Genomic DNA, 23,633 nt, shown 5'->3' with positions numbered 1-23,633 from the left:
CATAAAGTGGTAGTCACCGTTTTCTGAAATGTTTCCATGAGGTAAAAGTGTGCTCTTGACTTGAGGGCTGGTGATTCAACAGGAGGCCACTCTCATTTTCAGAAAAGATTCTTAAACAGCAGCTTTGTTGGGATTCTGTGCTCTTTTTTCCACCGTTGGTGTGTTGAGAAGAACGCTGGCAGCTACCGTCTGCCAACATAAAAGAAAAAATGCTTTGGGATGAAAGAATATGGCGATATTTTATTAATTGTGTTTGCCAAGTACAGCTTTTAGCTGTGTGTTCACCGTTTTTGCACACTGTGCATATGTTCATGAAGCTTTTCCACAGGCAAAAACACCACCTTCCTCAGCACTAAATTGTGAAACTGGAAAGGACCTAGTTGCGTAGGTAAAGCGATCCAGTGAATCCACTATGTTTTAGTCTACTTCACAGTACTGCACTATTTAATAATGATAAGATATCAGTAGTCACACTGGGTTCTCTGGAACACTGAGGGGGCTGTGGAGTGGGTGGTATTGGAGGGGGAGGGTATGTGTGGATAGCAGAACAGTTTTAAATGTAGGTGATAGGTTAGTATTTTTATTTTTATTATTATTATTATTATTATTTTCACTGTATCTGACAAAGAGCTTCTAACACTGAATGCTAAGACAGCTGGCTGCTTTTTCTTTACTCAGCTTCACTGCAGATTTAACTGTGGTATAAATATACTGACCTCCAGGGTTTCAGTTTGACTCTGTTGCTCTGAATAAGTTAGGATTGTGTTGTCGTCCAGCACTTTTCTTACTTGCATCCATGTGCAGAATGCTGGGAAGCTTCGTGAAGGCCGTCCACTGCCGCTCACAGCTTCTCTCTGTGCACGCTGAAATATTAGATAACTGGGATGTTATTTCAGTGCACAAAACAGGCTAAGCTGTCACTTTGGACAGAAAATGGAGTATAAGCAGCCTGCTTTTCCTCCTTTTATCCCCTACATCCCATATGTTTTATGTTTAAGCAGTCACCATTAATACCTAAATGACATTGTAATCTCGATAAGCGTGCAAGTGTAATCTCAGCTTCTTACAAACATCTGTCCGCCTTCTTATATAAAGGTTTTTGTTTATCTTTTAATAAACACTATGGCTGTATTGTTAGGCTCAATATTAAAAGACATGTTGGGTGTAAACATGAACAGATAATGGAGGGTATTTGGAAAGTTTAAGGATATTTTTCACACAAATATGCACAGACTTGTGGATTTAAAGATCATTTATTTATTTATTTATTTTTTCTGTTTGAGCTGTTCACAGAAAAAGCTTAAATCTCATCATCTGCTTGATTTAAAATAATAGTTGCGTGAACAGAGAAGTTATGGACTACCCACATCATCTTCTAGAGATTGTTGTCAGATATAATGCCTGATATGGACAGATATGGCTCTTAATTTCACAGATAAGCTGTTATTGCATTTTTTATTGTTCTGACTTCCAGTTTAACCAGTCACTACTAGTGACTGCTGTTACTAGTGTCTCTGTTTGTGTCAGTAACTGTAGGGGTATAAAACAATGACTGATTTAGGGTCTTGAATTCTACCACCATTATTGGTAAGTCCAGGCTGTTGTCTTACTGGTATTCCTGGAAATCCAAAGCAATCAAGTTACAATGCCTGCATTGTCTAAGTAAATTTTCTTCCTCTCCATTACAGCAAGACAAGAGGCCTCTTTGGTAGTGCTGTATGTGGAGGCAGGCCATGTATGGGTATGTGTGTGTGTGTGTGTGTGTGTGTGTGTGTGTGAGTAAGCCTGGCTTTACAGTGAATAATGGCAACCAAAAGAATGTGTACTTCTAAGGAACTGAAGATGTATTATATGACATCTTCAAATTCTTCTTTATTGAAATGCATGTTGTAGGAAAGGACCTGGTAATTATTTGAGACACACTCTATCTAAATAGCATTGCTTTAATAAACAAGGAATACTTTAAACAGTGATGGAGATGTAATGATGCGGTGTATAAAAGAGTAGATCTGATGTGCCACATGTGATTAATGGATGTAATTAGATGTGTGCTGATGATCATGGTCTCCAGCAGAAGTTTCTTTCTGTGCTGCTGACTCAAGTTTTCCCTTACTGTAAATGCCACTTCCTTTTACTTGTAGTTGTAGTCTTCAACACCCAGCAGCATCAGTTTAAACCACTGGTGCACTCAGTCAGCTGTGTGAAGTGTTTTCTCCTTCAGACAAAATGTAATTTTTTTGGTTTCTTTTGAAAAAAACAACCTAAATTAATTTATTCGCTTACACCAAAAAGAGCTTCTTTTTTTTTAAGGAGATTTAGGCAGATTACTCCATACTTACTGAGAAATACTCTGAGATTTTTTTTTTGTCTTTTTGCATTTGATTGTTTTGCTGTTATAGCTTTGTGTTCACTTGTTCATGAAGAATATGACAACAAGCCCAGGCTAGGGGAGTGTGGGTAAGATTTTTCTTGTGATTAACTCTGTGTTTAAGAAACCCCTGTACAAGGAAGTTCAACTTGATGGCTTAATGGCTGATCGTATCTGGACCAGTAGCGCCAGTCTTTGTGAGACAAAATACTTATCTCATTAGCAATTATATAAACTCAGAGTTTTGTTCATTGTTAAATCGTAACTTTGTTTATGTCACATAAAAGAGGCCTGTTTTGTTTTTTTCAGAGATCTCACCTTATGTGTTTTCAGCTTTTGCCTCATGATTTCTAGCTCAGTCTTATGAGTAGACGTTCAGGACAAGAATGAGGCCAATGTGTTGTCCTGCTAAGGAATTAAGTGTATTTGTGTGTGTGTGTGTGTGTGTGTGTGGGTGTGTGTACATGTGCACATATCCGGTCAGGGCTTGATTAGCGCAGGAAGGCATAGCATTGATGTCCAGCTGCTTTCTCCACAAGTGTGCCATTATGCACAGCAAGACCTCCAGTGAATGATCCACCACTAAGAGTAAAACACTGCTAAGAAATTAATAGGACATTTGGTATGCTGCTATTCAAGTCCCCAAGCAAACACTGATAGACATGTAGTAAAACACACTGGTGCAGCAGTGGAATGTATCAACTTCTTTTGTACTTGGAGCGCGACTGGAGTACTTGTACTGCGGCTGCTCTTTCAATGCTTTTCATCCTTTCTTTCCTTCAGTCACCCCTGATCTGTTCCCGGAAACAACCCTTGTGCCGTCCTTACCAGCAGTACCATCGGCACGAGCCGGCTCTGCACCTCAGAAGCCCCGGAGGCGCAGCAGCAGCAGACGTGACAGCGTTGCCAGGCCTCAGACGTTGCCCTCAGCCTGTCGGCCAGGCCCCAAAAGAGGCAGCATGGAGGTAGGCATGCGTGTTGTGCGCGGCCTGGACTGGAAATGGGGAAACCAAGATGACGGCGAGGGCCACGTGGGTACTGTGGTGGAGATCGGGCGTCAGGGCAGCACTACAACTCCAGACAAGACGGTGGTGGTGCAGTGGGACAGCGGCACGAGAACCAACTACCGTACTGGCTACCAGGGTGCCTATGACCTGCTGCTTTATGATAACGCTCAGATTGGTAAGTGATTTGCATTAGAGTCATATGAAACTGCTGTGAAACTTTTCAATCCTGGCACCAGTGTGATTGTAGTTATGTTACTATGCTACTGTATTGTTTTCAGTCCTTTCAGTAATTCATAGTTAACATGGTTATTTCTGCTTTTTCCAGCTTAGGAAAATGCTAGAAGCTTTGATGTTTAAGAGCGCCTTCAAAATAAAAAATGTTGCCTTTAGTTAGATTACTTTCCAAGCTTTTAATAGGTTCAAATTTGTGTAGGTAGTTATTGTTTGCTACGAATTATAGTGTTATTATAATTCTAATAGTTCTTTTAAATTTAAAAAAAACATTTGATCAGGATTTGTTTTATAATTATGTAAATGAAATTGAACTCTGTCTTATCCTGATAACACCAAGCACTAGCATGAAAGGCTCTGATAAAAAGTGAAAAATGTAACCATGTAGTTGACTCTGTATTTTTTTTTTTTTTTTTTTTTTATACACATGTCCTTGTTACACACTTTGTATTTTTGTGAACGTAGCCTTTATTTGGCCCATTTAAAGAAAGTGGGTACAGTAAGTCATCTCTTATCTTCAGCCATCAGCCATCCAGCTCAGTTTTGAACTTGAATGACACACACATTAATGCAGGACTCATTAGCATTTTTGCTCCATTTCAAGCAACATTTTTCTGCCTCACAAAACTTGCCCTTCAATTAATGGAGCGAAAGAAGAGGAGGAGAAGAGATGAGGAGCCAAGGGGGTGGGGGTCCTGAGGCACATGCTGTTTGTGCCTCAGTTTTTGCACATCTCACGATGTTAGCCTCTGCGATAAGTAACATTATTAAGGATGTGACGTATGCCGTAAATGTTTCACTGACTTAGACTCGGGGGAATGAATGGTAGTGTCCTCTTTGCTGTGAAGGTTATGACATGTTCTATCAAAAAATATGTTTCTTTGTAACAAAAATACAAACAGAAACATCAAGCCTGTTGTCCCCACTCATCATCTCTCTTTCCACTCCAGGGGTGCGTCACTCCAATATCATCTGTGACAGCTGCAAGAAGCATGGAATCATGGGAATGCGATGGAAGTGCAAGGTGTGCTTCGATTACGACCTGTGCACCCAGTGTTACATGAACAACAAGCATGACCTGAGCCATGCTTTCGAGCGTTACGAGACGGCACACTCCCAGCCGTGAGTATGACGCTGCTCGCTCTCCAGCACAGCTGATCCTTATTTAATTCTAATGATGGCGTCTTTGCTACTTTGCTGTTTTCAAATTGTGTTGGTCTCATAATGGCTTCCTTAAATCTTAATCTTAATCTGGAATTCATACATACCTGTAGGTCTGGTCAGAGTCTTCTGAACAACATCATGCGGTCACTATAGCTTGTGATTGTGATGTTGTACCTCAGTGTTATCGTTATTGTTATTGTTTGGACTTTGGCTGCGGCTGTAGTTAGTCTACAGCGCTATGTGTTAAGATGTTAGTATTTGACACAACCATTAAAAAAATGTATGTGTCCCAGCCATAATTGTAATGACCTAAGCAGAGCATGGCCACTCCCACACGAACTCTTAACGAATGTCATCACAAGACTTCTGTGGTATAAAAGTGGGCATCGTGCAAACTGCACGCCTCCTTGCTGGGGATAAATGTTTAGTGAGCTGATTCCAAGTGTCCTATGTATCCTGATGTACTGGAGTGAGTTCTCCCTTCAGAATTCACTCTTCTGCATCAGTTCACAGTACAGCTCAAAACTGCTCCAGGCACTGTCTGAATGTCAGCTGGATGGCCTGTTCTCATTTTAACGAGGTGATATGTATGACCCAGATTTCTTCTATAGTTTAGTCCCGTCCAGGTCCAACACAGTTCCATTTATTTCCTCTGAGTCTGTTGCCCGAAAAATGCTCAGAATAGGTGCATGATTCATGGCTTCTTACAAATGGTTCCTCTCAAAAGGTTTCTTTTTTTTTTGGCCCAAGAATTTGGTAATCTTGATTTTTATTAAAACCCCTTTGTTTTAAAAATTAAGTCTCAAAACTGACACATTATTTTAAAATGGGAGGGGCAGATGCATTCTTACACCCCTGCTTATAAATGTACAGCGTGATTTTTCCGGCATTGATCTTGTGAAATCCTGTTTTAATTAAATATGAGACGTATTGTTAATAAAGTGGAATTTTAGATTTTGGTCAGTTCTGTACTTGTCTGCTATGGATGGGTGGTATGGTACTGGAGCAGCACATCAATTGCACATCTGAGTGAAATCTGGCCTTTGCAGTGATCATTTAGCATTCTGACACCTGCTGGAATCTCATTTCTTTTCCTTCCTCAGTTTCTCCCCAAAACTATTGATTTTCATTAAGGTCAAAATTTTGTTTGGCTCAGCTGTGAACAGCATTGAGATGATGGAATAAAAACCTTTCTGTGAACCTCCATGTGGGTCAAAACATCAGCGCCTTCCTTTTGTCAGTACTGGGCAAGTAAATGCTAATACTCACTGACAGTTCATTTTTTATTTCATTGAGTTGGGGATTTCTTTAGACGCATTAACAAAGATAATGATTTTAGGAAATATATAGTAGTGCTATATTTCAAGTAGCAACCTGCCTTTGTTATTGAAATCTACCATTCAGGCATTGCTACAATCTCATACAGGGTGCGTAACATCTAAGTGAGACAAGGCTAAACTTGGAAAGCCGAAAATAAGACTGTACTTTATTGAGATGAGAAACCCCTTTAAATTGTTTGAGCTAGTAAATGTAAGTAGCATTTACATTCATCATCCTAAATGTTACAGTTTTGCATTGTTGTTAGTTACTATTTATACTGTAGAAACCCTTTTTGTGTGGGTTCTTTGAGATGATGGCACATTACATAGATGCTAATTTAAAGCAATGTAGAAGAATAGAAATACAGAATCTTTAGAAATTTCAAAGACTAAAATAGGATGTTGTGGGATTAATATCTCTATTTGAAAGATGTTTGAAATGGCCTTTCATAAATACTAGGTTCTATAGTATGAATGAGATTTAGAAATTGGAGCTCTTTTCTGATAACACAATGAGCCTCTCTCAATTCTGGCTTCTCAGGGAGATGACTTTTAAAGAATCAAAAATACAAATGGTATATTGATGCCTATCAGAGTCAGCCGACCTTATCCAGTCACGATGTGGATGAAATCTCCAACAGTTCAAAGCTCTTTGTCTTTTGAGTGGTTCGGTGTTTATCATTGACGGCACTCACAGCGAGCGCACAATGTTCCACGTGTTGTTCTCGATGGTGGTGAACTTCAGTGTGACTCGACATATTTTCAGTTGTTTGACTACAAGCTACATTTATCTTACTCCAATAAATATTCCAGTCATTCCTTTAACTTCTGAAAACTATGTACTGGCTTATAATTATGCCCCGCCCCTTTTAGGTGAAATTTTAGCTTTCAGAAAACATATTTTTCGATGTTATTATTTGTTATTGAGTTTTGTTTTTCACAGTGCTGATAAATTGGGTTGGATTTTCCCCTGCAGCATTAATCTTTGTTTGGAGGATGGTTTAGAACAGGGGTGCGGGAACTCCAGGCCTCTAGGGCCAGTGTCCTGCAGGTTTTAGATGTGTCCTTGATCCAACACAGCTGATTTAAATGACTAAATTACCTCCTCAACATGTCTTGAAGTTCTCCAGAGGCCTGGTAATGAACTTATCATTTGATTCAGGTGTGTTGACCCAGGGTGAGATCTAAAACCTGCAGGACACCGGGCCTTGAGGCCTGGAGTTGCCCACCCCTGGTTTAAAAGAATGAAGAGTGTGTAAAGGTTCTTTATGTAATTTTTATGCTGTTGGCAAAATCTCAAATACAAGTATTTGAAGTTAGAAATAACTTTTGTTTATGTATTTCAGAAGCATTTTTTCTAAAGGAGTGTTTTTGGTCAGTGCAACCTTACTCATAATGTCAGCACAGCCAGTGTAGTGAATGCAAATTATACAAGACAACCAAGATCATTTAATCATTTGGTTGATATAATTAACAGTTTTCTCTCATATCATTATAATGCTATGTATTTATATCTTGGAGTCTTATCAAAGGGAGATTTGTATAATCTGAGTTAAAATGAAATTGCAATCGTTGTCCCTCAGTGATACAGATTTGGAAGATTATCACATGAAAGTCACTTCTTTTCTCATCCAGTGAATGAAATAGAAGAGCAGTCGACAATGTGTGATGCCAGACACACAGCACTTCTTTATTTCCGGACCACACTGACCCATATTTCACTGACAGTATTTCAAAAGATGAATTTATAATCTGGCAGTCATGGGACACACTGATATTTGCCTGGAAGGACAAATTTAGCTTGCCTTCATAATGTTTGTGACTTCATGCAGTGCCAGCTGTGATTTATGTTAGGAAACTCAAGTTGGGGCTCGGGCTAGTTAAGAGGGACTCCTTTCATGTGGGTCAAACATGTGCAAGGCTTTAAATGCAACTTAAGCAAGCTTGATCTATTTGTAGTTTACTGTCATACTGTTGACAGAAACTTTATCGGCGGCCTGAGGGGACAATCGGAAGTGGTCAGCGTAATAAACGGCTGCAGAATGCTGACAATAAAATAGCGCCGTTACAGACGTGGTGTGGGAGCTGAGCCGGATGTACTGTACATGAGTGTTCCATTGTAATTACAGCAGATTTAGCTGGATTAGCATGGTTACCATCTTAGCTGTGAGGATTAGCATGTTAACATTTTCAACTTCCTTGAAGACATGTTTTAACAGGTCTCAGATGTGGAGCGAGTCAGGGCGCAGTTTTATGCTCACAAACCATGAAGCCTGGTCGTTATTAGCCTCTGGCTGTTGTTTTGAAATCCTTAGGATAATTTTGCAATGCACCGAATGCGCTGAAAACCCCGCAGAGTCCTGCATTTAGTTAAGATTCATATGTTACATGGTACAAAGAGGCATGTGTTTACATGCTCACAGCAGCATATGTGCGTGCCATATGTTTACGAGGAGATGGTCGGTATGCAGCTGGTTAATCGGCTCTCCCAACACAAGCACCACACACGCACTTCCAAGTGAACCCTTCGGGTCAAATCAGTACCTAATCCTTCACCGCCCCACCTGACTTCTCAGTTTTCTGCTGTGTGTTCATGTTTAAGCTACATCCAAACTATTCTCATTACTGTCCCGCAGAGATTTCTGCTGCTTTCCCTCTTCCAGGCAGAACTGAATAGAGTTGTAGCTCTGGTGGGAAAATCGCTCTCTCTCGTTCTCATTTTTTGTTAGGGATCTAAGTACAATGTGTAATGATTTTTTCTTTCTTTCCAATCTTATCACAATACTGTTTAAAACACTCCTCAAATGTGTTAAGATTAGTACGTTACTAGGTGAAGTATGGATTAAAACAAGTATCGTACTAGATTATGACAAAACATGTTATTTCTAAAGAGATCACCAATAAGTCTGGAACCTAATGCTCACACATTAAATGCCCTAAATGCAAACAAGACAGACATTTTAAACTTGCTTTGAGGTACAAGCTCTGAATGCATTTGCATGACCCACTCCTGGTATTTTTACATAGTAGTACACGTAGTTTAGCTTTGTCTTTCTGACAGATGTGACTTCTCTTTGCTTGGTAGGTCCTTGTGTGTGTTACACTGCTTTAATACCAAAGGCTAATGCTTGGATGACTGTTGATCCAGCTTTTGTGTCAGTAGGTTTAGGTCTCTTGCCCTGATCCTCATCTTGTCTGTGAGCAGCGCTGACATTTGGTCAAGCTGGATTAGAAATCTTGATCCCTTGAAAGAGAAGCTGTACTGAAAAACAAACATGTGAAACACTGAGGTCGTGTGTTTCACTGTCATGAAACGGGGACATCTGTCAGTTTATATCTTCTCTGCTCTCAAAAAAAAACACGGGTCATGTTCTCATAATAGGTTTGTTTGTTTTAATGAGCTGACTTTTTGTTGTCATAAGTAGAGCTGCTCATGATACTTCAGTCAGTTCAGTCTTTCTAAACTAAATCTGAATGGTACCATCAGGAAATGGGCAAAAATGCCTACATTCCCTCAATACTATGAATTCATGTTACTAGTCTTTTCCTTCAATTATCAAAGCTTTATTAGTAGCTTCATGGTTTGAAGCTATATATGCATGTGCATAACTATCTGGATGCACATAGTACTGCATGCTAGCACGTGCACTGTCTATGATTTGCCCTGTGGTGCCCTGCTTTCTGATAGCTCTGCTGTCTAGGATTAGGCTGAAAGCTCTGTGCTCAGATACACATCATTCTCGGCACAGACCTGTCTAAGCTCAGACCACACTCACTGTTGGTTAGCTTTAAGAAGAAAATGCACTGCTATTTTCTGCTGTGGCACATACGGGATCCTGAAAATCTGGCTAGTGATGGGGATGAAGTTAGTCAAGCCTAACTTTGAGCAAAACCCCAGCACGAGAGTCTCTATGAGACTCCCTGAGGATGACGGCTCTCACAAGGCTCTTTTTTCTTTTCAACACACTGGATTTAATATGATTTGGAGTTTATCCCATTAGCTGTTTGCTTGGAAAGGAAGCTGGGCTTTGATCTCGTCGAGAAGTATGGGAATAGGCAGCTCTTTTGCACCAAGATCTGATCAAATTTTTACCATAAAGTATGTCTGAATTTGAAGATACGGCTAGCTCACCTACGTCAGATTGTGTTCAAGGTTAATGGTGTTGAGAATATTGTGGTTTTAATAGTGTGTGTGTGTCTGTGTGTGTGTTATTATTAAGTATAGCTATTCACAGTCATTGAATTCCTTTTACAAAATGGCCTTTGCTAAGTAAGATATCATTTCTCAGCAAGTGTTACATTTTTTTCTTACTTGCCTTGCCACTAATTCCAAACTCATATCTAAGAGAGTTAATTTTCAGTTTTTAGAACTTCTAATGTGCATATTTGGAGAAGGTTTTGGGGTTGCTTAGCACCCTTCAGCATTTTCTATGATTGTTTGTTCAGCTGCGTCTTCATGCTCTTATCACAGGGTGAGCCTGGCACCGAGGCAGAACCTCCCACGAATCATCCTCAAAGGAATCTTCCAGGGGGTTAAAGTGGTTCGTGGACCAGACTGGGACTGGGGCAACCAAGATGGTGAGTGATGTGTAGGCTTATGATACCAATACCCTGGCAACACCGCAAACCCTGTGCATGCTTGAGTGTGGAAATGTTCCTCTTCAAAGTGTTTCACCATCAACAGCCCATAATAACATTGTAACCTCACAACTCATTAACCTGTAAGATGTTGTGTTAGCATGTGTCTGTGTGTACTTATATTGCGGGTGACTCATGAGCCTGTCTCACAGATGTGCCTGACTGTTTGTGTCTCTGAGAGTCCCAATTCAATCCTCGTTGTTTGATTGTTTGCGTTTTCTTTTCCATCATTGTGTAGTGGCATAAAATGAGAAAGACCATGCACCTAAGGTCTGTGGTCATAGTTTAGATAAATAAGATTAGTTTAGATAAAGTAGAGAGTTAAGAATATATGAGACATTGATTTGTGTTTTATTGCCTCCATGAATGGCTGAAGTTTAACTCTGTAATATACTGTATACTGACTTCGCTGTTGAGACTCACAAATTGTTGCATGTTCTTTTTTTTCAGATCCAAACAGCCTGCACTGGCTGATGTTTAGTTAAAATCTTAATTTAAAGTAATCTTCCACATCGATGGGCTAAATTCAAGTCTGTAAACGTTCCCTTTAAAGAAATAGAGAATGGCAACGTGTCCTTAGACTTCTTTTTTTTTGGTCCAGGGTTGTGAGAATAGCAGCGCTCCCTTTTCTTTCTAAAGAGAATGAGTCAAAATGTCCTTTTGGTGCCTTTGAAATCAGTGCCCTGGGGTTCGGTTAAGTCACTCATCAGGCCTAAATGGTGTATGCTCTAAGTGCATAAAAGACACACTGAGCATGCTCAGTGTCTTCCCAGCCTACCGTGTTGTCTTACGGGTCACTGGTTTAGTTGGTGTGTCTAGGCGCTGAAGCAGCTTGATGACTTAAATGGCTTAGCGAGTATTTATTGACATCATACAGCTGGATGTATGGATCTGAAATTATCCTGTGACACAACACGTGGATCAATAATGTGGTTTGTGTTTATTGTTTCATTATTTTGTCCTTTGGTTTCACTCAAATCAAAAAGAGGAAATTGTCAGGTGTTTGACGATGATTGTAGAAAATCATAATGAATGTTTGTGATACTTGGCAGCCCCTACAATGAAATGTTTGTCTCTCACCTTGTTTGCACTAATTTTTATTTATTTATTTTTTTGATCATTGCATCACACCACGGTCGTCTAACTTACCACCTTTCATTCTTTTAATGAGCTGGTTTTCTTTTCACTGCATTTGTCTCCCATTTTCCCCATAAACTGATGCACTGGTGTTTCTTGCATTATATCTGTGTTTGTTTCTGCACTTGTGTGTGTGTGTGTGTGTGTGTGTGTAGGTGGGGAGGGTAAGGTTGGGAAGGTAGTGGACATTCGTGGCTGGGACAACGAGTCTGGTCGCAGCGTGGCCAGTGTCACCTGGTCAAATGGCACCACTAATGTTTACCGAATGGGCCACAAGGGCAAGGTAGACCTCAAATATGTGACAGATGGCCAGGGAGGCTTCTATTACAAAGATCACCTACCAAAGCTTGGTAAGACAGACTTTCTTTTTTCAAGTATGCATTCCTTAGAAAGTTTAAAGTTATGTTATTTAGTGGCTCAGAAACTTCATTTGACTTGATGAAAAGCAGTAGATGTAAACTACTTATGTCTTGTATGTCTTATGTCAGTGCCTATCAGTACTTCTGCGTGGCATTGTAATACTGTAACACTGAGAATCTGATTACATACTGACTTTAAACCCAAGCTATTTTTATCATTAGCTTAGAAAAAAATTTCCAGTGAGTTTCAGTTTGTTGACGCTGACACCTGTTCATCCAGGAGAGCACGCAGAGCTGCAGCGTCAGGAGAGTGCAGACGGCCATTCTTTCCAGCAGGGTGACAAGGTCAAATGTCTGTTGGAGGTGGACATCCTACGACAGATGCAGGAGGGTCACGGAGGGTGGAACCCCAAAATGGCAGAGGTACAAATGCCTTCTGCTAGAAAAAGGAAAAACATAATACCGGTTGACAATAGGCAGCTTTATATAACTCCCTGTTGAGTTCTGATACAATACAGACGTACAGAGTGCTCTTCCTTGGGTTTTTCCAGCAGGTTTCCATTGTAACCATATGGACTGCTTCATGTTTTAGATAAACATGTCCTCATTTGCACGTGCCTCTAGAACGCAGCATACAGAAGATTTATATAAGTGGCTCAGATGGAGGTTGCAACAGAGGAGAAAGTAATGGAGCATCCAACTCTCATATCACAGCTGCTAAAAGGGACATTAAGGTCACAGCCATGTAGAGGAAGACCCAGGGTTAAATAGCATATTTGTGTTCGCAGTACATTTGCCGGATTGGGACGGTTCACAGAATCACTGACCGAGGAGATGTCAGAGTCCAGTACAGCAACAATATCCGCTGGACTTTCCATCCTGGGGCACTCACCAAGGTACTGCGTTACTTATTTTGTTATTTTAATATCACAGTTCATTACAGATAAATTACTTTGTTTACACTTCATGTGCTTTTTTTCCCCTTAGGTGAACACGTTTGGAGTTGGGGAATTAGTGAGAGTATTGGAGGACATGGAGAGCGTGAAGAGACTGCAGGCTGGCCATGGAGAATGGACAGACAGCATGACTCCTGTATGCTCATTTTACCTGATAATATTCGGTAGCCTGCTAATGCTAACTTACTGTGGTTTTTCAGAATTGGATTGAAAATCTTCACCTCATGTGCAGAAATGAAAACTTGAGTCACAAAAGTTGGTGAAGTAATGATCGGTTTGAAGAATGACTTTGACTTGAACCCAGTGTTTCATAACTTAGTCCAGCAACCCAGCTAATCTGTTGACTTACCCTCCGGGGGCAACAGCCAGTTTTCCATGGCTTCCGCTGTAGCCAGCGAATATCCAGGTCAGGATTTATGTGTCAGTTTGCTGTGTATTGTTCACTAATACAGATACATTGGAACATGGCTTCATTTTAGATGATAGTTAATGCTTTTCTGATGCATTTTGGCAAATGCCAGTGCTCTTTTACTCCACTCTCTATACTCTGGGTTTCAGGTTTCTCCCTGTTTATGTGCACAATGTTTACTGTGCTACTTGCAAAAGTAAAGGATCCAGTTGTTTAACGTCATCACATTACGACTGACCTACTTCATGAAAATTAGGTTGTACATGGGTGTTTAGTAAAGATCATTTATTTGTCCTTTTTAATTCTTTCTCACTTATTTATTGTGTTATTCTCATAGGTGCTGGGCCAGGTCGGCAAAGTGTTGAAAGTATATGCAGATGGTGACCTACGGGTGGCATTTGGAGGCCAGACATGGACATTTAACCCAGCGTGCCTCTCAGCCCAACCCGTGGAGGTGGATGCCAACCTCATGACGGCCGAGAACCCCAACGAATCTGGAAGTAAGGCCTCTGCCGGGAAGAGGGGGCTCATCTCTAACTCGCCAGCTCCAGCTTTATCTCCTGCAGGCTTTCAGTTATCCCCCTGCTCTCCCTCATTTCAGCTTTGCTACGCATCCTTTCTCATCCATGCTGCATCAGTGGCATCAAGTTTGTTTGTTTTTTTTTCCAGCAATGTGTAAAGTGTGCTTCTTTCTGAAATTTTCTCTGTAGCATCTCCTGATCCTGCACTTTGACAGCGAGCGGACACTTTTGTCATCATGTCACAAGTTCTCAGCAGTCTCTTAATCATGACAAAATCTTCTCTGTTTATGTGTTCAGTTCAGATTATGGGAGGCTAACAACAGAGTGATGTGTGTTTGCGAATGTGTGTGGTCAGATTACAGTGCATGCTGGGACATTTTGACTCATTCTAGCATTCATTAACCAGTTCGAATGGCTTCTTCTTCTTTTTTTTTTGCAAGGCTTGTGCGACATTAGAATTGAAGTGGAAAAAACTAACGTAATTCTCTCGTCCTCTGTTCCCTTTTCACATCCTACCCCTACACCTCCTCTTCTCCCTCGCTTTCTGACTGTGTCTCTGTTCAGGTACTGTCATCTCAGTGCTGGAGAAGCTGCTCTCTCAGTCCACAGAGCAAGACAATCCCAGTCGGCTAGTCATTGAGGCAGCGCATGGCAGTGCCAGCAAGGTGCGGGAGCTGGTGCAGAAGTATCCTGACAAGGTTAGTGCAGCACTCCTTCTCTTTGCTGCAGTCCACTGTCTGTTCCAAGAGCTCTTTACACCAGGGCTCCAGGCCTTGGGTTGAAGTCTGATTGACTTATTGAGCCAGAAACAGCAATATTATAGGCTGACATTTTCCAGTCTGTCTTATGATGGCTCAGTGCTATTATGTAAAAATGCAACTCAAACACAACTTCAGGACTCATTTGTTAACAGATTTACAAGGTTTCCCCTCCACCCTCACCCACTGACACAGGCAGTGGAAACACTGTTCAATAATTTATTGATGTAACCCCAAAGCATGACATATGTATCTTCAGGTCACACACAAGAGGGCTGAGACCTTACATTATGATAGAGAAAACCAACAATTCTCCCATGGTTTGGAGGAACAATCTCCAACACAACCAGATGGCCTACCTTAGCCAAAGAATCAAGGCATTATTTTCAGGCATTATTTTACATGTTTAGATGACCGACTGTAAAACTGGTTATGAAAGTCAGAGGTAGAAAAGCAAAGGACAGATCAGTGATTGACCCAGGCATGTAGCATGTATGGACTGATTCCTTACATCCTGTATATTGAATATATTTTCTTTATGAAGTTATTTGTAACAGTGCTTAAGTCACTCCTAACTGATTACAGGTGAAGAATAAGGCATAATCTAAAAGCTGTCAAACACTATGTTTAATAAAAAGCAATAAGTGATCAGTTGTTTAAAAGTAGAATAAAATGCTGGCATCATTTTTCACCTTTCAATCATCGCCTGTGTTCTAGTGAGGTTCTAGACTTGCTGTGCATCACTGTGTGCAATTTGTCTTCATCATGAACCAGATTTTCTCACCATCTGTCAAACCTGAGATTCATTGTTTACACAGTCTTTTGCAATTTTCAAGTTTTCTTGTTCACATGTGCTTTTTTTAGAAAATACCCAACTGGTAATTTTTAGACCTCAGATAGGCTGTGGTTTTTACAACCTCATTATCGTATTGAGTTTTTTCTCTAAATGGCATCCCTCAAACACCTCTGAGTCACATGTGGCTCCTTTTGTGCATCAGTGACACACTGAAGTGTCGAAATACTTTTGAAACCTTGCAGTTTGGCCACTGTGTGTTCGCTGTGTCGCACTCAATTTTCATTCAGTGTTGATGTATACTACTTAAATTAAAGTGAGATGTTTGAAATTTCCTAAGATGTTTTTCTTTTGTTCAATCTTCTGAAAGGCAAAAAAGGAAAAAAAAAGTCACGCGGCGAAGTCGGAGTAAATATTTATCTCTGCATTCAGCTCTGCTGTGACGACACTACTTATTTGGATTATGTGTATCAAGTGCATGACGAGCGTGGTTGTTATTCATGTGCAGATTATTTCCAACCACTCAGTGTTGAGCTCAGTTATTGTCCAGACTAGCATCAGCTCTGATGAATCTGCAACGATGTGTGTGCCCATGGCAGGTGGATATCAAGAACCAAGGCAAGACTGCGCTGCAGGTTGCTGCTCACCAAGGCCACATGGAGGTGGTGAAGGCCCTGCTGCAGGCAAACGGCTCAGTTGAGGTCAAAGATGAAGATGGAGACACGGCATTGCACTACACTGCTTTTGGGTAAGGGCACACACACACACACACACACACACACACACACACATATATATATATATATATAGATAGATAGATAAAATGCAAGTCCAAAACAGGAGCTTGTGACTGACAGATAAATGACTTGAGCTCAAGCTCATCCCTTTCCTTGTAATGTGATCACCTCTTCACAGAAGTGACTGCCTTGAACTGTTGCATAATAACCATAATAAGCCACCCAGTTAACATCCTGTGTTAATGTGATCAGGAAAGATTTCATATAATCCAAATTAAAAAAACTCAGACAGGATGTTTGTGTGTTGTGGTAAGCAACTCTTGGGCTTTTTGAAGATGCAGGTAGATTTTTTTTTTTTTCTTTTCATTTGTTGTCTCCTAGTTTTGAGTTAATATAGTTTACAGAAATTTGAAGAATCAAGTGTGGGTTAATTTGTGTCTGTTTTGGTCCAGTAATCAGGCGGAGATCGCACGGCTGCTGTTGAGTAAGGGGGCAAATGTCAACCTCCTGAACAACTCCATGTGCACGGCGCTCCACATCGCCGTCAACAAGGGCTTCACTGACGTGGTGCGGGTACTAACTGAACATTCTGCTGATGTCAATCTCCAGGTGAGAGGTGGCTGTGTGCTCAGTCCTGACCCCAGCCATCAATAAAAATGATCCAACATGTTAGTTTTTTGTGCTTGATCATTTTTCCAGTGTTGCTTTTTACTCCCTATCTTTTATTTTAACTAAATTAACTCAACTCACTCTGACTCACTCTGGTGCAGTTACTGGTTAGGAGTGATTAAGCTTATTATTAATTATCAAGCTAGTCAGTTTAGGGGGGGGGGTGGAGGGAGACCCTTGAGTAAGTGTTTAGATAGCCAGTAAGTAATCTTCTCTGGCTTTCAGTCATACTGCCCATAGGGGATTTTTCACATGGGCTAACACGCCTGCAACCAGGCCAACGATTTCCTAACTTATTTTTTTCTGCTTCAACAGTGTGGCTACTCAGCTAAAAACATGCCAGCCCAGAGTTTTTCAGCTTTTCCGTGTGGTAAATCTGCATGTGATCTGAGCATACATCTGCTTTTTTTGACCATTTCATAAAGGCGGGGAGGGCAATCAGGAACTTTTGCCTCCCTGGGTCAACAAATTGTAGTGAACCGAAATCGTGTTCAATTGACAGATCACCAGAATATTTTGTATAGAAGATGTTTAATAGACCACGTCAGTGTTATTTTCTTAAGTCTCAAGAAATTATTTAAAAACCTGAATTTGAAAAGCTAATTTGACCCTGTTTGCTTCCTGTCTTTAACAGGATTCATACGGGGACACGCCGCTCCACGACGCCATTGCTAAAGATTTCCGCAATATCATTGAGATCCTGTCCGTGGTGCCCAACATTGATTTCACCCAGCAGAACCACAGAGGCTTCAACCTGCTGCACCATGCTGCCCTCAAAGGAAACAAACTGTGAGTGGGGATGATGTAATCATATCTACACGCGCAGTCACATGTCATACACAGAAGTGAAATTAGGAAATATCCCCAAAACTTGTTGGAAAAGATTTTTTGACTTTAAATGTTTTTTTAGGCACTTGAGGCATTTTTGGAGCTCTAACATGCACCTGGGGTTTTCTAGGGGTTACCATTTAGTGTCATTAGAGTATTTTAGGACTTTTGAAGAGATTTTGCCTTGTAGTCTTGCACTTGTCACTTTGAGATTAAGAAGTATTGGGCATGTGCCTTAAAATATCACAATATTGAATGTGCCAAAGCAATAAAAGACATTTATTCCGCCAGTGTGGCGTCTGTGCTCGGGTGGAACCAGCTTTTACTTTGTGGCCTTTGAGAACTTGTCCATAGTCTTGACTGGTTTGACTATTGTTACTGGCAAGAGTTGGGGTAGTTTCTTTAGGAAGAAAATCATAGTGGGTTTCATGTACCAATCATTGCTGAATTTCTTGCAGTAGTCACTGGCATCAGTGGTTCTGCTTTGGGCTGAGCAAATTAATGATACTGTACTATGTTTCCAAATTTGGGAAACTGGTTCTGGATTAAACCTGGCACCACGTTGATGAAAAGTCAATCAAAAGCTTTGGTTTCCCCAGATCTAGCTTTATGTACACCAAACAAATTCAGGTGCAAAGTAAAAAACTTTCAGCGCCATTCAGCTTTCAGTCCCTGCTTTTTTGTTTGTATTGTTAGTTTAAACGCATGTATCTGTGAGCGTTGGAAATGTGCATGTATAGGCTTGTGTGCTTATGTGTGGGAATCTCTTCTGTGGGTTCAAATAAGGATTCAAAGGTCAGCTCTCTCAGCGCTATCTGTTACAGATAGATCTCATCTCCCACACAGCTTCTGCTGCTGTCAGCAGGCTGACTGTCAATATGAGGCAGAAATACAACAACATTTACTTTTGCATCACTTCTTTCTGTACACACTCAGTTGTTTTTTTTTCTCTTTTCCCCGGACTGTATGCATCTGTAGACATTTCTCAGCAATGCAGTTTTGAGATTCATGAGTGCGCAAAAATTCCCAAAATCCAAACAAAAGCTAAACAATGAGCCAGACATGTTTTCCCAGGAAAGACTTTATTAACACAGCAAAGCTGTCACGATTCGGCTGTAGACTTTGTCACTGCTGTGTAACACTGTTTTAGAGGCACAGAGGGAAAATACTGTACACTGTGTTACATAAACTTCACTTTGCAACGCTGTCGAAATTCAAGCCCATTCTGAAAGCGGCTCTGCACCAACGCAGACACTGTCCGGATGGGAAAGAGGTACAAGTGACACCGTTCGGAAGCTGGAAAAGGATCAGCTCAGCCATTTTACTCAACACTGAAGTGCTTAAGGCCAGCCTTCAAAGTTGACTCAGTGGTACGTGCCACAAAGGCTCTATTATTTTCTGTCTGTTGGTTTGAGGCTGATCGACACTGGAGGTTCTTAATCTTAAGCTGAGCCTTGACACAGAAATGCAGTTGATAACTGAGTTTTCTCACAATGATAGGGTTTCATATAAATGTTCCCTGGATTTTTCTTGGTGTGCCAGTATCTCCCTCTGTCCTCCACACTTCCAGGAACCTGTAAATGTAGAAAGGGAAGTCAACGGCCATCATTCTTCTCAGTAATGCGCTGCCTGTTGCCTAATGCGGTCTGTAGTGTGATTTTTCTCCATTAATTTCCGGAGTATAAACAATTTATTGCTTAAAATCACTGACTGCAGTTCTATATGTATAAATTTGTATTTTCTTTAGGTGGAAATTGGATTATTTTGATAAGGTAAAGAAATATTGCATTAAAGATTCAAATATCTAAGTGACTTTTAAAAGGTTGTTGTTTCCCTAAATGCAGCAAATCTGACTGAACATTTGCTTTGAGGCCTTAACAACCTTTTGGGAATTTTCCTTTACAAATAGCACAAATTTGTCATGGAAAATTTTCCCTGGCTTTTTAAGGGGTGGGTCAATAAGGCAAGGAAGTAATTAAAAATACCAGATTCACCATAAATTTCCTCCCCGAAGCAATTCATTCATTCAAGGCTTTAGTTCAAGACTTTAAAAATGTATCTTATGTCTAAAGTCCATAAATCTGTATGGTCAGTAAAGAACAAATGCATTACTATAGCTTACTATAGTCTGCTGGCTGTTTTTCCTGAAGACTCTCCACTATTTATTTATTGCTCTAAATTTACTTAAAAAAATGCTGCAAGTTAATGAGGTTTTCTCCTCAAAAAAGGCTTTAAAGCCTCAAATTCTGACTTCCTCCCAGTGACCCACATATCCTCAGCGCTCCCACAGCCAGGCTCCTCCTACGTATCTTATAATCTACTGACCTTGAAAAATAGGATCTCAGGACATCCCTGCACATGAGCGGTGTGTGGACAAATGTGGACTGAGCGGGGAAAAGACTTTTGGCAAGCAACACCTGCAAGTGGAGGCCGCAGTAGACAGTCATTTAATAAATGTCCGATCTGTTCTGGCAAGTGTCATATGTGCACCTCTGGGAATTTAGGCTGCTCTCCCCAGCATTCATTTAGCCTGACATCAGCTGCTGCACCAAAAACAGAGACACAGGATTTACAGTGTTCAGGATCAACTCGGTTCACCAGGTCCTTAATTTATCATCAGCAGGCCTACACTATACTAATGCACGACAGTGACTGTCTACTTTTTGTGTTTCTATGTTGTCCAATACACAGAGCAGACTGAAACTGCTTCTTTTGTTTCCCTCGTTGTCTGTTTTCTTTTCTATAGTTTTCAGCACATTTGTCCATTAGGATATTTCCACTGCTTAATTGATGGCTGCTTTACTATCCTGAGGAGTGAGTTTTCGAGAGCAGCTGTGACCTTCTTTTTTTTGTGACCAAAAGACAAGAATGTTTTGTTTATTAGAGTATTTATTTATTATAAGGAAATGGAAAAAAGGGGCTTGAGGCCAAGTTCACAAACAGTCCTGGGAAAGAAAAGAAACAAGGCTTGTTGCCAGATTTCTCATAGAGGTTTCAGCTCGATAGGAGAGACGATGCTAGCTGTATTTACTTGAAAATGAAAACTGCTTGGCTGCATTTCACCTCAACATAGTTTCATTGTTTTCTCCTCACTTTCACCACATCTGCAGCAAGTTTTTTTTTTCCCTTTTCCTCAAACCCTTGTCTTCATTTTTAGTGTTCATCTTGACAGTACTGTGTAAACTCTCTGACACAGCTAGATTTCACAGCTTAGTCACTCTTATAGCTAATAATACCGCCACGTTTTATGCTTTGTTTTGTCGTCTCGTGTACATCAAGCAGTCCTCCTGCTTTTATCAAGCTTTGATTGAAAAGCAAGCTACAAACAAGCATGATGCAAACTCCCAAAAATAACCTAATGATGACTTCAGTCCCCAGGAAAGTCATTACCAGCGTGCCTAAGATGCCCTCCAGCTCTTGCGCGTGAGTGCATGTTTGTACAAAACTGCCTCAAAACGCCAGCTCAAGTCTGAATATTCATGAACACACACGGGAGTAAGGCTTATGGAAGAAACGCAGAGAAGAAAGGGGGAGCGGATATAGAGGTGACACAGCTGAGGCTGCTGCTACCCGTCCTGAGTGAAGCTAATAAAAGGTGGTCTGGAGCTAACTTTTATAGCTCAACCGCACACACGCTGACACACACGTATAGAGCTGCATTGCAGATACCAGTGACCTCTAACACAGTGTCTTCCTAACAGCCTTCATCCATCAATCGTGCCTATACATGCCGCTTACTTATAACAGTCCAGGACCTCATGTATTAGCACTCTGCTGCTAAGAGTCCTGTAATCACTGTAATATTTTAGTTAGGTCAGTGAAAGCTGCATTAAAGTTGTCCCTGTTACTCTGATGTCATACAGTTGCATCCAGTATTTAAAAACAGTGTGTCGGGTTAAAAGAAAAAGCACAACTTTGAAAAGCATTATTTGAATTGGAAGAGTATTATTTCCAGTATACGAATTACATTTATTTATTATTTTCAGACAGACTACAGTCTCAATTATAATGCGTCATCTCAAGGCAATGCAGAGAGTGATTGGCTACAGGGCCATGTTGGTTAAAGTGTCCACGCCCCTAATTTGAAGTCCCAAAACAAAGGGATGAGTTAAAAAAATAGCGATGGGTGTTCCTTGTATGCCATCTGTTAATCTGCTTCAGCTTCACTGTGATTGCTCAGACACCAGCTATCTATGTGTGCACCACTGGTGTTTTTCAGTGAGATGCAGCAGAGTTGACATTAAAATTAAGTTAAGATCACTGGAAAGTTTGCTTCACCTCACATGGAGGCCTTCACGGACACGCTAGCTTCCCGGGCGTTCGTGAAGGCTGTCGGCTTCAATTTCACACGTCATAAAGCAAACTCGGCTACAGACCAGAGGGCAACTCAACAGTGCAGTCCATCCTTAAACTGCAGAATTAGTCCAGTGTGCTAAAGATTAAAAAAACAGTTCCAATATTGTCACTTCACCGAATGCAGCCGAATTTCAGCTTCACTTTTGTTAACCTCTCACAGTTAAGACGACTTGCTCTAATCTCTAATCTGACCAAATTTGCTCTTAAATTTTTCATGTTAGAAAACTTGAGCTTGGCTGTCCTCAGCTGAGTTGAGCACTGTGTAAGTGAGGTGGAGGTTGTGGTATTTGTCCTTGATGTAGTGCACTGTTTGTTTGAATACTGATGATGATGGTGAGCGTTCTTGTCAGATTGGCTTGTTAGCGGCTTTACAGCAGCTGCGTCTCAGTCCAAGCTCCTTTCAGAGACCAGGAAACTTGATCATATTTCCATATCTGAGAGGTTTATGCTTCGTGCCTTTTCTTCAGCTTGAGGTGGTGTTGTAGACACTTGTCGCTGTCTGTTCAGATTCAGGCACATAATGATAAGCCTACATCAATATATGATTGAGGAAGTACTCAGTGTTGTACATTTAGACTGTTTTCCTGTTATTTATACTGTAAGTGCATCATTTCATTATAATTCTGTGGAAAAACAAACAGTATTTTCCCAGCTTACAGCATAAATACATTGCACTTTTTGGGGCCTTATTATGGACTATAATAATTTTGACCCTTTTCCTTTTTTTTTACTTCTCTATTTAATATTCATTATGCTGATGTGCATGATGGATGTTCACTTTATACTCGGTATTTAGTAGAGATTTAGAACAGCTTATTTGTAATCCTGCTTTTATTTTATTTTACCTTAGAAAGGGAGAACAGGCCTTATTACATATATTTTAGTAAAATAAATGGACAGTTGAATAACTGTTTCTTTGTTTCCTGTAAAAGCCTGACTTGTTGTCCCTTTATTCCAGTGTCCCTACGTTTAAGTATTTGTAGATAAATAAAACAACATCAAATAAAATACATTGATATTCCATTCAATTCAAGTGTTACCATTATATCAATATTCAGCCGTCTCTGTGAGTGTTTGATGGGGCAACAAGCTCAAGAACAGCTAATACTGCACTTAATTTAAGGAGTCAGGAACGATGTGGCTAATTGAGTGTTGTGTTTCTGTCCTGCTGGCAGGGCCACAGAAAAGATCCTGGCCCGAGCACGGCAGCTGGTCGATGTGAAAAAAGAGGACGGCTTCTCTGCGCTGCATCTGGCGGCTCTCAACAACCACAAAGATGTCGCGGAGATCCTCATCAAGGAGGCGAGTTGACGATACGTTTGCATATTTACCCATTTAAACTGATGCTTTTGTTGTAAAACAAAAAAAAATGTATTTCTTTTT

The 23,633-nt window shown here is 40.6% G+C and overlaps 1 protein-coding gene across 4 annotated transcripts in view; it reads left to right on the top strand.

Annotated features, from left to right (window-relative positions):
• mib2 (MIB E3 ubiquitin protein ligase 2) overlaps nucleotides 1-23,633 on the top strand; it is a 39,627-nt gene that overhangs the window by 10,108 nt on the left and 5,886 nt on the right. For all 4 annotated transcript variants that reach the window (XM_019349978.2, XM_025901644.1, XM_013277647.3 and 1 more), the window contains 13 exons: nucleotides 3,152-3,550; nucleotides 4,557-4,728; nucleotides 10,561-10,667; nucleotides 12,020-12,214; nucleotides 12,504-12,646; nucleotides 13,012-13,119; nucleotides 13,211-13,315; nucleotides 13,926-14,088; nucleotides 14,674-14,807; nucleotides 16,260-16,408; nucleotides 16,850-17,006; nucleotides 17,701-17,855; nucleotides 23,426-23,552. In XM_019349978.2, coding sequence (XP_019205523.1) covers nucleotides 3,328-3,550; nucleotides 4,557-4,728; nucleotides 10,561-10,667; nucleotides 12,020-12,214; nucleotides 12,504-12,646; nucleotides 13,012-13,119; nucleotides 13,211-13,315; nucleotides 13,926-14,088; nucleotides 14,674-14,807; nucleotides 16,260-16,408; nucleotides 16,850-17,006; nucleotides 17,701-17,855; nucleotides 23,426-23,552 — 1,938 coding nt within the window. In that variant the 5' untranslated portion in view covers nucleotides 3,152-3,327. The remainder of the gene's footprint in view (nucleotides 1-3,151; nucleotides 3,551-4,556; nucleotides 4,729-10,560; nucleotides 10,668-12,019; nucleotides 12,215-12,503; nucleotides 12,647-13,011; nucleotides 13,120-13,210; nucleotides 13,316-13,925; nucleotides 14,089-14,673; nucleotides 14,808-16,259; nucleotides 16,409-16,849; nucleotides 17,007-17,700; nucleotides 17,856-23,425; nucleotides 23,553-23,633) is intronic.

Source organism: Oreochromis niloticus, linkage group LG20, assembly GCF_001858045.2.
Source record: "Oreochromis niloticus isolate F11D_XX linkage group LG20, O_niloticus_UMD_NMBU, whole genome shotgun sequence".
Classification (NCBI taxonomy): Eukaryota; Metazoa; Chordata; class Actinopteri; order Cichliformes; family Cichlidae; genus Oreochromis; species Oreochromis niloticus.
This window is presented reverse-complemented; position numbering and strand designations above follow the sequence as displayed.